Consider the following 14,465-nt stretch of genomic DNA (forward strand, 5'->3'; position numbering starts at 1 on the left):
CACTTTATATGATTATAACTGTTAGCCGATAACTTTAGTCAAAACTGTAATGAAGGCTTTTATTCAAAATAAAAGTCTTTTATTGATACAAACATAGTTTGTTGTACATTAACTCAAACAAGTCCCACCCAATCCAAAAGCTACATTGAGCAGAAATGTGACTTTAAACACCAGAACGTAAAGTGTACTTTCCAGTAATCTCCAAAACCATTTATTAAAATAACTACATCACAGTAGGTAAATTACAAAATAAGCCAAAATTACAAGCACTGGAGAAAAGTTGTTCTTGGGTCCACTGAATTGTTACAAAAACAAAAGGAAAACAAAACACACAACCCTGTAGTTTAACACCACAAGATTGTACTAAATTTCATGTGGAAATAAATGCTGTTGACACATAACTGTTAAAGGAAACCAAGTCAGAACAAGCAAGTGAATTGTAGCATCGGCTTTCATATTTAGTGATGAGAATGGGGACTGGTAGTATCGATTTAAAAAAAAAAAAAAAAAAAAAAAAAATTATATATATATATAATTTTAAAAAAGACTAAGCACTGACCAGACCACTGAAACAGACCAGTAAATTCAGCCACAACTCTGCTTTGACACATCAAAGTCCAGATATCTCGTTTTGTGCCCACATGTGCTACATACAAACCAAAAGCACATACGAAGCAAACATAGAAAAGGCAGAGAGCACAGGCAAGCCGTCAATCACTTTCTTTGGAGAAGGCTTGAGACACTGATGCGGGGTGCTTGGTGCTGGAGATTCACAGATGGAGGGACGCAGTCGTCTATCTGTACTGGTAGTTCATGCTGCTGTCGCCTCTGCCGTAGCCCACCGAGTTGTGGTACTGAGAACCAAAGCCCTGGTTGCTACCTCCTCCACCTCCCTGTGAGTTGTAACCGGACTGGTTGTTGAAACCTGCACCAAAACGATGACAATTAGTGATGAAAATGTGTATAAATAAAATTTTTCTTAGAATCCTTAAAATCCCAACACTTTACCAGCGTAACTGTAATCTTGATTACCTCCAGCTCCTCCTGTCACTTGGCTCGGGTATGCAGTGCTGTACGAGTATCCACCTGCTCCCCCCTGGTTCTGGTTGAAACTCTTCTTTCCCTGCCCGTAGCCCTGGCCATACTGGTTATAGGAGCCCTGCCCTGAGCCGCTGCCAGACTGGTAGCCCCCTGCAGGCCCACTATTTGTCCCTGGGGGACCTGGAAAAGATGCTTTCCCTCCTTTGTGCATAGGAGGTTTCTTTTTGAGGGGCTTGCAGGCAGAAGCGGCAGTGTAGGCTCCATCGTTCTGGTAGTATGAACCATAGGATCCCTGTGCTGGGCCCAGTGCTGTGTTAGCTGGAGGGCCAACCGATGAGCTGCCTGATGCCCCAGGTCCTCCGTTTGTACCTCCGTTATTGTAGTAATCTGTGAAACAAGGGCATTGCATGGTCATAAAAACAAACATAGCATGGCAGCGGCTGCACCTACTACATGTTTCTTAATGGCAATACATTGTCACGCACAATCAAAACAAAGCCTGCAGTAGCACAGTGATGAATGAAGTCATTTATTTAAAAAAAAACAAAACAAAAAACCTAAAAAAAACAAAACATAAAAACAGCTAGAACAAGTCTTTTCACCAACACGCATCAGATCTTCCAATTCATCCACTGTCTTCCAACAGCTACAGTTCAGAACTTAATACAGATGGAAAACTGAAACCTGCAGACATCCCCAAAATAAGAACATCAGGCATTCAGTGCAGTAATGACTTAACAAGTGTTGCTGATGTGATACAGAAACAGCAGATTCTTTTGTTGTTTTCGAATAGACCACATGACCACTTTTTAAAAGCAAACTGGAAAAAACATGGGAGTGAGTAAAAAGCATTAAGAGTGAACTAAAAAGCAATCCACGTGGAAATGTTCTCAGCATTTGCATCCAAGAAAACGTTAAGATAAAGAGAGAGACCAGGCCATCCTTGTGGTCTTGACAACAATCCAAAAGACAGTCTAGTCCAGCTGCCAGCTAGTCACACTCCAGAAACAAGCCCCGTCCCCCAGTATGACGGGTGAAGATACTCTGCAACAAATCGGCCCTGCAGCTTGCAGAGATCCAGGAGTTTGGGTACATCCACGGCAACTTGAGAGAACACAAGGTGTAATGGCTACATGCATGCAAGTGGCACGTCATCTCCCCGAGGTGCCATGGTTACGACAAGAAGAACTGGCAAGACAGGGCAGAGGGTAGTTGTCACTTTGTTCCAAGGGTTGAGGACTTGGTGGTGAAGAGGAGTTCGTGATGCTTCGGGAAAACTACTGAGTATTTTGTCCGTTTTTATCCTCGCTACAGCACAGTTTTGGATTTTCTAAGACTGGGGGAACATCTATGTCGCAAACTCGTGGTAGCCATAGCAGTCTGAGACAAAGTCACCTAAAGAGTGAGACAGGGCAGAGAAGGGGAAAAAAAAAATGATCAAAATTAGATTTAAATTTTAGTTTGAATTTTTTTCCCTGCCTTAAAATTGTGGCAGGTGAAATACTCATTGGTCAGATTTTGTTCAAACTGAATTTGATTTGTTTTGGTCTTTTTTCTTTTTTAGATTTCTCTGCTCCTGTCACGCTCTTGTAGGTCAGTCCTCAGAACAGGCTGCCAGAACGAAGAAAGGGGTACTCATAAGAGGCGACTTGTCAAAACCAGATTCAATCCTGTGGCTTAAAGCAGAGAAATGTAAAATCACTGAACTGGGAACAACCCAGCATATGGTCTTGCTGGCTGGGGGGAAAAAAAAAAAAAAACCTTTTTTTTTTTTTTTTTTACATAATAGACTACATTTCCCAGAGTTCTAGCCAGATGCAGGAGGACAACATCAATGCTAACAAACTGGCAAAAATATATAATTCTGAAGCTCACGGGGTAAATCAGATTCTCAAAGATTACATTCTTACCCACAACAAGATTAGAAAGGAAGAAATGGACACTCACTGTATCCGGAGTTGGCGTTGTTCCCATAACCATATGTTCCAAAGCCACCTAGGAGGAGCACATAAGTTTTATTTTCAAGAGATTTAACACTGTGTCAAGCACACTGACCAAGTCTACCAGCAGTACCAGTATACCAGGATCTGTTTTTACCTCCTTGGCCATAGCCGCCTCCATTATTGAAACCTCTGCCTCTTCCACGACCTCGCCCTCCTCTCCCTCTGCCCCTGGGGGCGCCGACATCTCCAGGTCCAGGGGCTCCCATCATGCCAAACCCTGGCGTGTGCTAAAGAGAAAATGAACATCACTTAAAAGGAGTTCAGCATAACTTTCTGCATACCTGTGTTTCAGTAACAATGACAAAAGTACATGTTACATAACTATATTTTACAGCTAGTCTACTTCCCCCATATGAGTAAGAACACTAGCAAATTTTAGTTATTCATCTTAGTGTTGTTTCCGTACCTTATTTGCTGATATCTTAACTCTTTACGTCATAAAGGCAACATTTGATGACCTCCCCTGTACCTTTAATGGTGAGTTTCAACACCTCAGTTAATACCAATAAAGACATTGAAAACAAACTACTGTAATAGTCATCAAACAAAGGGTAGCTGCACAGGCAGAGACCACCTTCGCTAACTTCTGTTGCAAACCCAGTCATTTTGTTCTATAAGCAGGCCTAAAATATGACAGGAAGCACTCCGCGCAGAAAAGAGCTTCAATGGTTACTCATGGTAGCCTTTCAAGGGTAAAGAGTTCAAATCAATACCATTATACTTTTGTATTAATAGCGTTAGCAAACAAAACAGTTAACCAGTTAGCTGTAACCTAGCCATAGTTAATGCCATTAGCAGATTAAGTAGTTACTTACCAGATCAGCTCAACAGTCTGGGTAAAGTGGCTAACAGCATCCACTCAAGATAGTATTTTGCTACATAACATGGATGAACTGCAGATTATCTTATCAGGAGAGCCAGCGTTTGCCACCATTAAACAGAAGATTTCCATTTATTGCAAGCCCTACAATGGACTATAATTTTCTCTTGACAACCAAATCCAAGATAGCAGTGGGAGTGGAAGAGAGCATTGAAGAAAGATGCTCATTAAAGTTTTTCCCCCTTTGGTTTTTTGGCAGATACTTCTGTTGTGCATCCTTCAGATAGAATTCACTTGTCAGCCTGTTAAGAGGCAACTGTCTCATGTTTTTAAGATGTGACACAATCCTTTCTAACATCAGTAATTAACTCAAATAGATGAACAGAGCACGTTTAATTTTAACTTTTTTTTTTTTTTATTTGAGCAGTAATGTGGCCATTATACTTGCTGCATTGCCTGTGTCATGAGCTTATTTTGACGTCATATGACGTCTTCTTTTGGCACTTCGGCTGGTCATGCAGCTCTTAAGTTGGCGTGTTGTGTGTCCAATCGTTACGGCTTTTACTGCCATTTTAATATGATGTTCCAATACAGAACGCCCCCCCCCCCAAACACAAGACCCTACAACTTTACTTCACTGCAGAACACAAGATGTAAACTTGTTGGATGTTACTCTTTCATCACTGTCATGGTACATTACCACTGAGCTGTACAGGAACTGATGTACACAAAATACAACATGAACCACAGTTACTTTAACTACAAACATGCTTTAAGCAAAAATCTTGGGCCTGGACTTTTGAAATGGGATGCTTACCATGGGTGGTCCCTTTTTCTTTTTAGCAGCTTCGGGTGCTGAGCCTTCAGGGAAGAGCCGTTCCAGTGCAGCCAGAGCTGCATAAGCCTTAGCCACCTTTTTATTGGATCCTGTGCCCTGGAACTTCTGCCCATCGATCTCCACCTCCATGACAAAACGTTTGTCGTGGCTGCCGCCGGTCTCTGATATGAGCTCATACTTGAGGCCTCGACGCTTCTCATTCAGCTCCATCACTGGGTTCTTGCCGTGTTTAGTGAGGATTGGTCCCTGCTGGCGAGCAGTCTGATAAGAAAGAGTTGGTGGGTAAAATGACACATTGAGCAGTACAGGAAACAACCCAAAAGCTGGTTGCTGACACACATACCTCTGCAGCTTCAGTGCTTTCTGCATTAGCTGCTCCTGCGGCAGCAGTGATAGTTTCGACAGGTGGCACTACTGGCTTCTGTTGTTCCACAGTGTTTGCTACTACTGCCTCGTCTGCTTTTACTGCCGGCTCAGGAGACTTTAGTTCTACTCCAGTGGGCAGGCCCATGTCCTGTAAAACCTAAAAGGTGCCCACAGAAGATTCATTGTAGGTTAAAAAGACAAGAATAAAGTCTAACTATAACTACAAAAAGACACTGAGGCAACAATGAAATCTAATATGCATTTCAGACAGTCTTGCAAATGTTTTGCCTACCTTTACAGCTACGTGCAGCTTGGCAGTGCGTTTTGATGGGCCTGAAGCCTCAAATGTCTTGCCATCTACCTCTACAGCCATTGTAAAGACAGGAACATGAACTGGGCCAGTCTGGGAGATCAGCTTATACTGTAGTCCTGGCTTTAACTGATTGAGCCTCATTAGGGCATTCATGGCTTGGGGAGGCTCAGCCTTCTCCTCTGCAGCTGGTGATAAAGTCAGAAAAACAGCATTATGATAACAATAACAACATACAGTAAAATCCAAATGTTTTACTTTAATCATCAGACTAGTGAAATTTCTTTGACCAGAAAGTAGTAATGTAGTTATAATTTTTTAAACCAAACATCTTTAACCTATTGAAAGTGAACAAACATCAAAATTGTTAATTCAATTCAAAAAGAAAGGAACATATTTGAGTAACATTATCAATGGCAGCACACTTCATGATTTCTGATACAGCTGAACTTCACATCTGATCACCCAAGTGTGTCTCTTCCGCACCTACCTGGGCACAGATTGTTCTGCCATGCCCAGATAAGCGCACGCACGCACGCACGCACGCACGCACGCACGCACGCACCTTGAGCTAAAAGAGCACTTACATTTCTTCTGCAGCTTTTTCTTCTTTTTATTGGGACTCTTGTCATCAGTACCCTCTTCTTCCTCGATAGGCCTCTTCATTGGTGGTGCATATGCTGTACTGGGTGGGATTTGCACTGAAACACAACAACCGAAGTTGTGCAATGAGATCATTCAAATTATACTAAATACATATTAAATATACACCATGCACAGACAAAACTTCCATGTCTAATGTGCTTTTGTAGACGACTTAAATCTCAGGTTTACCTGTGTAATCGATAGGAGTCTCAGGTCGAGGTTTCTTGGGCATCTTAGAAGGAAGTGGATCCATTCCAAGCACTTTGTGAAGCTGTCCAAAAGCTGACAGTCTTAAGGCATGCTGAGGACAACAAACACATGATGTTAACTATATACCCATTTATGAATATGCAGAACACAGACTGTATATGAAAGAAGGACACAGACACTGTGACATCACTCACTGGTTTATGAAGCCCTGTTGTTAGTGTCTGAGCCATTTCTTTTGTTTATTCGTTTATTTTAAGTCAGAAGTGACTCTATTTGGACAACAGGGTAAAGTGCTAAGTCACCAGCTATGGCTAGCAAAACTCATCAGCATGCTGCAACCATAAACTGCTTGACTGCATCATAGAAACCAGCTAATTCAAGTTAAGCAATAGAGTTTGAAAGTACTGGAGTTTTTTTCCCCAATGACCCCAATTTTAAACCTAAATTTGAAATCAGTTAAAAATATAAAATAAACAAATCTCTCTCCATGCAGATCATGTTGGGCTGTTTTTTTGTACCAGGCTGTAAACATGATTTTTCTTCTTTTGCTGCATATTTGGGAATTTGAACACTGATGTTGATGGACATGAGCTTGCTTTTGTAGCCAGCCTCTTGGGGACTTTTTGAGGCACTGCTGCTGCCACACCCACACACTTACTTGTGCACTTGCTGTGATGTCTTCTCTTTGCTGCTGGTCCAAATGACCAATTGCATCTGTTGGCTCCTTCTCACATGGATCGGAAATTCCAGGCCCATCTTACAACATAAACAAACGACAGCATTGGCGTGTGCTTAGAAATAAGCGCACAAACTAAACAAGTACAATTACACTTGCACAATTAAAGTTTTGAGAAGAGATCTCAGGTGTATACCTGCCATGAGGATTCCTGAAGCCAGACATTCTAAAACCCTCCGCAGAGCCTCTCCTGCACCCATGGGCCGGTTCCCTGTGCCAATGGCTTTCTCACAGATCAGCTCCAATGGCTGCAAAGCATGAGAGATAGGATGCTATTTTTAAGCCCTTACACAAAGAGATTTCAGGTCACAGTATTAGAACGTGAGATAGTGGTGTCTTGAAAGCAATAACAAAGGAATTTTAAAGTTTCTTTTTTGACATTTTCATCAGCCTTAGGCAATATTTATTCAACATATCTGATAGTCTTAAAAAGGCACAATCAGCGCATATCTGTCCATCTAAAATTTATTTTTTTTGTTATAAGGTTTTCTTTTACTCACCCAGCCCCGAAGGGGGGCCCATGTTGGGACGCGGGCGCATAAGTCCCTTAGGATCCGGATGACAATGACACAGGAGCGAAGCCCATTGGCTCTAGCCTGAGGAAACAAGAAGGGGTGGGGGGAGGGGCACAAACAGCCTTAGTTAAACAAAAAACAAAACAACAACAAAAAACAACAACAACAAAAACAACAACACAACAGAAAAGCAGACTGTACGCAACAAAAAGCAAGATAAATATTCAAATATGTGGAAAGATAAAAATGAAGCCACACAGACTACAGCATTTTAGCTTTGTCATTATGGTAAATGTCCAGAGAGATTAGGTGACAGAATGATGTTTGATCACTTTGGTGGAAAAGCCTATTATGTCTGCAAATCAATAGCCAGCATGATCGATGGTGTAGTTACTGCTTGTAGGAAAAAAAGCATGCATATGAATGCGCGACTAAAGCCACCTCAAACTTTATGTCAACTTTAAAATGATTAACAAGTGTGTTATTTCAGAGGATATGCATACATGTGCTGTCATTAAAAGAGGCCATGACTAAGTTAGTGGCAAAGGAAGTTTAAAATATGACTCGAGGTGCAATATTTCTGCTGCTTTTGTGGCACACAGAGTAACAGAAACAGCCAGAGAGCAGAAACAGCTGAGGCCACATACTCTACAATAACAAGCTGCAGAGATGGAGCACTGATCGTTATAGTGTCAAAGCCAGAAATGAAACAGGCGAAAATACTACAATGAGATATAATCAAACACAATTAACTACAAGGAACCCTTTCTCTACCAAAAGTGGAGCTTGCGACTTGCAGAAGTGTGAAAATAATGACAAAGCACTCACAGCAACACTGACATTGGAGAAATATTGCACCTGGACAAACCATGGATTAGTTCTCCCCCCCCCCCTTTTTTTTTTTTTTTTTTACTGATTTGAGTTAGAAGCTGTTAAGCTAAATGTGAAAACAAAGAAAATCAGGGACCGAAAAGCAACAATTTCTCCGTTTATGAAATGATAAAGCAATAAAAATCTGTTATGTGAGTAAAACAACTCTACAACAGTGCAATGACAAAGGTTTCCTAAGAAACAAACATCCAGGTCATCAAGAATTACTACAGGAAGTACACTTCAAAAGAGTAAATTTAAAAAAAAGAAAGAAAAACAAAAAACACATGGAACGCCCAAATAAAAGACAAACAGCATAAAACCAAACTCAAAACTACTTCTGTTTTAGAGACAAATAAAGACAAGATCCAAACCTGGAACCACTTAGCGTGGCGGAGAGACGCCAAGGCAGTTAGGCATTTCTGCCTGTCCAGAACATCCGGGGGATCGTTGACTGAAAGCGTTTCTATTGGCAGGTGGAATAAGAAGACAAGGTACAGTTTGACCAAGGGGAGTTCTGTCAGCCGGCCAGGGGGAACACAGGCAGCCTTCCCAAACCACAGCCAGGAGGGGAAAGGGGAGGGGGACCCCTCCACTGGAGAACCACCAAACGCTCCCAACCTCCCAGTTAATATGGTTTGACATGACCCGGCACGTAACAATTACACTTAAATTCCACCGGAGTGACTGTAATGCAGAGTGCGTTGTAACTGGAATATGTAAAAAAATAAGATTACAAGAAATAAAAATAAATCCCTGACGTAGAAAGGCAACTTTATAAAGGGATTTATAGGTTGCATCAAATGGGAGGTTGTCTCTCCATAGCCGCTTCAACTCAAATGATGCTTTAGTTTCATTGCCTAAAACAGTCTAGTTTTCTTTTTCTGGCGCTAACAGGAGGTAGAGCCCCTCCCCTTCACCCCTAGATTGGGTACACTGCGCTTTGCCCCTTCCGAGACAGAGAGCGGCCAGTTGGTCAAAGGTCCAGCGTCCCTAAAAATTGACAAACTAGAAGGCTTGACAGAGAGAATCAGAATTGAAACCACAGGCAAAAATGATCAGATACACAAAAGGTGGGTATAAAAAAAAAGTCCACACTGCAGCAAAACTGATGGCTTAAAAAGAAAAAAATTAAACAAAGTCCCAAACTGGGCCTCACTGTGAGCACGAAGCTACAGATAAAGTCAAGGTAGAGGTCTATTGTTGAAAACTCAAAAAACGCAAAATACAAATGTTTTGTTGTATAGTTACCAATAATCCAAATAACTACATGTTTCACATTGCCATTAATTATTACTAGCTGACATGTGGGACCAACCCCTGGATTTTTGGGTGTGGTTGGACAGGCAATTTCAAGTGTCCCTTGTCATTATCTGCAACCCCGAGCCTTCCCTGCTCAACAACATCAGAGACTGTCAATAGCCCACTGCTGGGTGTCACTGCACGTTTTGCTACTCATTTTTGCTGCAATGCAAACTGTTCATCATCAATGATAAAACACATGCAAACAAAGTGGTCTCTCTTTTTGTATTTGGTTAAATTCTCAGTAAGCCTTCATTTCTTTGGTGACCTTGATCATTAAGGGGGAAGAGAAAGCCACGTCTTCAGAAGTCAGTAAACTACCTGCCCTATACTGTATATTGGGCCATCAAAAATGTCCAATTACATTACATGGAACTACAAGAGTGTCTAGAGAGCTATAAGCATAGCACACTTTCATTATGTGACTGCATTTCTTGTCCTCTAGCTCCATTGAAGGCCCAATAAACAATATCTGTCTAGGCTGGTTACCTGCCTGGCCTCCCTGCTGGAAACAGGGTGCCACTAAAAAGAGGGGAAAAAGAAGAAAAGAAAAAAAGAAAGAAAAACACTGAGGCTTTCAATCAGGAGCTTACCTCCAGCTGCAGCCCTCTCAATCTCTTCACGGACCAAAGGGGACGTCAGGTGAATTGTGAGGGTGAGAGGGGGCTCCTTGGTGTTCTTTATGACGATGCTAGCTTCACGGATCTGTTGGGTCACCACATACTTGTCTTCTGTGATCAACTGAAAGAAAGCGAACAAGACAATCAGTACAGTTTAAAAAAAAAAAAAAAAAGAAAAAAAAAAGAAAAAGAAAAAAAGACTTGACACTGGTTTCTTTAACTTATCCAGTCATGAAGGAGGACACGTGTAGGGATACCAAAGACTATACAACTGTAGGATTTCCTTAACAACATAACACTACTCAGGGATCCAGAATGAAAACTTTGAAATCGCTTTTTCCTCTAAATTTGGGTTTATAAAAAGCCCTAATGTCTTGTTTCATTTTAAAGATATTGAGTTATTATAGAAATCTATGAAGCTAGCAAATATAGATTCTTGGTCCTAGATCATTTTGTTTTATTAAAACTGCTACCAGTAACTTTCCCCAACAGTTTACATACCAGTACAGATGTAATCTCAAGGCTTATATCAATGGATATGTTCTCATCCAACCAAATTCTCACTGGTGAGGCAATCGCAGATTTCACTTTCATAAGAACAAAGGCAACGACTAGCTTTTCCATAATACCCATTACTATCATTGTTCCCACAAATGTGTCCGTCTGCAGACACTTTTGGGTCAGAGGAGTTTTCACCCAAGCGAGACGCTTCTGATTAGCTTATTTAATGCTTACATTTACCGAAATTTTAATTAAAGAGTACCCCCAAGTGTGAAGGGCTAACCCGAAAATACAAGCTTTCCGGGCCTAACACAATGTTAATCAATACGTTTAAAATACGAATACTGGCAGGCGGACAATTTCAGCCAAATAACATTTTCATTGGTTTACTGCAGCCTTGAATTCATTTTAGCTTTACATTTCCTCTTCCCAGCTCACAGAAACAGGAGCTGCTTTTTGGGTCGGAGTCACTGCTTGTGTGCATGCTGCCAGTGGGAAGTTTTGTTTGTCCTTACTGCACAGGATGACACGGACACCCAGAACATCAGTCATGTCAAAATTGAAAATAATTTTCCCAACTCAGTTTAATTTCAGTTAGCTTTCAGCTTCTGCTTGTTTCAGTTTAGTTTTTATTGTTCTAAAATGGGCCGTTTTAGTTTTTCCAATTACTATAATGACAAATATGTTTGATAAGGCTAAGACTTTACAGGCATTACAATACAAGTAGCATCACAGCCACGTAGGTACCCCAAATCTCTATCAAGACATGACCCAAAGCTTCAGATTGATAATGCACCACAAAGACTAAAACTAATATAGTTTATAAACGTTTGCGCACTTAATTTGCCTTTTTCTAAATCTACTTTTTATTTTTATTTGTGTTAAATCGCATCTAGTTTTAGTTTAGTTTCAAGTTATCTGAAATAGCAATGTTATAGTTAAATAAAACTTTTCCAAATATAGAGTGAATCATCACACTTCTCACCTTGAGCTGTGTAACAAGGTTCTCAGACACCTTCTTCAGCAGACTGATGGTAGGCTTGTCCTTACAAAGGAGCACCAGCTCTAGGTCCAGGTCCCCCTTCAGTAACAGGCCTTTAGCAACCAGTCCCACCCTCATGACGCCACGCAGAGAGCGGGTGGCCTGATCCTTATACTCACTTTGAAAAGACACCGGATGCACAGTGGAGAAGAATAAAATGAAACAAAGTCAGCTTTGGTTTTAAAAAGGTACTTGTTTACTCAAAGTCTCCAACATCTCACCTTTCTTTATCAGTCTCTGTGCCTGAGTCAGACTTTGTCGTCCCCTTTTCCTGTTTATCCAGCCAGTCAGAGACGGCCTTGAGTGCTCTCTCTGTGTGAGACACCATGTTTTGTACACTTTCCAGCTCTTCCTGTGTCGGGTAGATGGCAGAGTGTTTTGCCATAACATGGCGGTCGTCATTCATGAAGACACGCATGGCGCGGTGGCGCATTGGTGGTGGCTAGTGGTGAAAAGAAACAACAGCGTGAATTTAAGGGAACATATCTGTCACATGGCTAGACGAGATTAGTTTCAATCAAAGCATTCCCATCGTAACACTACCCAGACTTCAATGCATGACAAGAATGTGCATGAGATTTATTACCTTGCATTCCACAAATAAAAGTCTAACTTTTACTCTTGAAAATACATCAATACCTCATCTTGAATTACCCTGGGACAATTAACCAGATTAACACATTTATGCAGCAGCTCCTCAAACTTCAGTCGAGGTTCTAATCAGACCAGTTATTCAACTAACTTTACTAATCCAGTTTTATGAAATAGCTCCTGCTCAACCTGGAAAAACCATTTATCAAGATTAAACGGGCCACCAAACTAAGACCGCCTTCCTCTGACCTTGTTTGATGAATTGAAATACTGAACACAGAGGTCAAGCTTCTAAAACTAATCATTACACAAGTAGAGGGTATGCACAGGCAACCAAAGCCAAATTATGGGAGAGTGATGGCAGTGATGTGAAAGCAGCCAGCATGTGTTCCCAAAGCCCCGGGCATCATGGAACAGCAACATGCTGGCTGCATCAGATGGGTCACAATCATTTGTCCTGTTAACACTGGTATTTAATATAAATGCCTGGATATCCTCTGCCCTATAAACAACGCGCAGTAAGACTTGAATAATGAAAATTTTACCATTGCTGTTGTGGAGACCGTGACGGCTGCTTTATCCAGTGACCCACAGTATTAAAATGGCTGTCTTGGCAGCAGATGACTTTGCTGCTGTCTGAGTCTGCAGGACGGAAATAAAAAAAAAAATCAAAAATCAGGGCAAAATTAAAACCCAACATTTTTTTATATTTCAAGTTTGTCGCTGTTCGACACTCAGTGGCTCAGAGGTGAAAATGTTTTTACACTTCACTGGCATCTCTGGCCCCCAGCTGCAGCAACATAGTTGGTACACATTTACAAGCCTCAGGCACTAAACAGGCCCAGCCTCTCCTGCTCCACAGTAATAAATAAACTCGTGTCTACAAACCACAATATTTCAGAATAAAGGGCAATCATGTATGTGTGTGTGTGTGTGTGTGTGTGTATATATATATATATATTATCCAAAATAAAAATAAAAACCAGGCTGGTGTAAACAGATTAATGTGAGTGGAGGGTAACAGCAGAACCTTCATGGATGACTGAGTGTTCATCAGTGTTGTCTGACGTGATGAGTGTAGCTGCTACTGTGTTACTACAGCAAAACGCTAAGATCTGGATCAAATAGTGGCGTGAAGTGGGCGGGCAGGACTTCTCATTCAATAATAGCGACACACCCACAGGTCTCACATACTGTAGCATTCCCATCGTGGGTCTACCTTTCTGTACCTGGATACAAAGCTGACATAACGTAAAAGAGCAGAAATCTTAAACACGGCTCGTACTGCCCCGTTTTCTACGCTCCAACCTGTCAACGACTTACCGAAACATGGCACAAAGCCAAAATGAGCTCATGTCGCACTCCCCACGAGCCACTAAAGCTTCACACTGAAACGTAACCTTTACGTCAAGAAACAACCAGTCCCCGAACCCTCGCAGCTCCAACTCGTGGATTTAAAAACAGACGCCATTTTAATTCGGCGCAGAGTCTGGCTGTTGACGGCAGCTAGCTCGCATCCCCGACAAAAACCGACCGACTGCGGTTTAAAGCTGCGCAGACATGCTCCACAAATCGGGAAACACAGCCATGTGTGTTACCATTATTCCTGCCAATTGCAAAACTCGATAATATGATGCACATTAACTGAGAATTTTGAATTTAAGTTCTTGTCTGCTGCTTATCAGACACCAAAATGGTAGAGGAGACAAAACGAGACCCCATTGAAACCTCAGCTACAGTTAGCACTAGCATGCTAGCTTTGCCGAACAATGGCAAAAAAAGCTCAACGTCTGAAGTCTACGAGCCCAAGACAGAATATACAGTCGAGCATCTGAACTACTCTTGGTATGCAGCTTCCTTAGTATGTTCATTCCTAAACACTTAAAGTTATTATTTCGGATCTTTTCTTGTTACTTACCGTTGTGTCGTTAACACAGCGCTTCACGCTAGCTCCCGGTCTCGGCAGCAGGAGCACAAATGGAAACGCCCACGATCTGGGAAGAGAATGGTGCTTATTGGACTAAATTTCCACGTGACTTGAATATTTACAAATAG

The 14,465-nt window shown here is 41.5% G+C and overlaps 1 protein-coding gene across 3 annotated transcripts; it reads right to left on the reverse strand.

Annotated features, from left to right (window-relative positions):
• Window positions 1-469: 469 nt before the first annotated feature.
• On the reverse strand, window positions 470-14,421 carry ilf3b (interleukin enhancer binding factor 3b). 3 transcript variants are annotated; one of them, XM_085403161.1, is made up of 18 exons: window positions 14,329-14,421; window positions 12,956-13,052; window positions 12,041-12,261; window positions 11,763-11,937; window positions 10,250-10,397; window positions 8,729-8,820; window positions 7,470-7,565; window positions 7,106-7,217; window positions 6,892-6,989; window positions 6,213-6,324; window positions 5,966-6,079; window positions 5,361-5,566; window positions 5,046-5,225; window positions 4,682-4,963; window positions 3,139-3,271; window positions 2,989-3,036; window positions 1,033-1,428; window positions 470-925 (listed from the first exon to the last, which is right to left on the reverse strand). In XM_085403161.1, exons 2-18 carry the CDS (start codon window positions 12,956-12,958, stop codon window positions 795-797), a joined length of 2,547 nt encoding a protein of 848 aa, XP_085259287.1. In that variant the 5' UTR covers window positions 12,959-13,052; window positions 14,329-14,421; the 3' UTR covers window positions 470-794. The 3 variants fall into 3 exon arrangements, with proteins under 3 accessions (XP_085259287.1, XP_085259288.1, XP_085259289.1); XM_085403162.1 differs by lacking the exon at window positions 12,956-13,052 and having other exon boundaries at window positions 14,329-14,398; XM_085403163.1 differs by lacking the exons at window positions 470-925; window positions 1,033-1,428 and adding an exon at window positions 1,550-2,436.
• Between the last annotated feature and the right edge of the window lie 44 nt (window positions 14,422-14,465).

This window comes from Rhamphochromis longiceps, linkage group LG4 (genome assembly GCF_057381845.1).
Source record: "Rhamphochromis longiceps isolate RC_006_pf linkage group LG4, R_longiceps_female_GT1.1, whole genome shotgun sequence".
NCBI lineage: Eukaryota > Metazoa > Chordata > Actinopteri > Cichliformes > Cichlidae > Rhamphochromis > Rhamphochromis longiceps.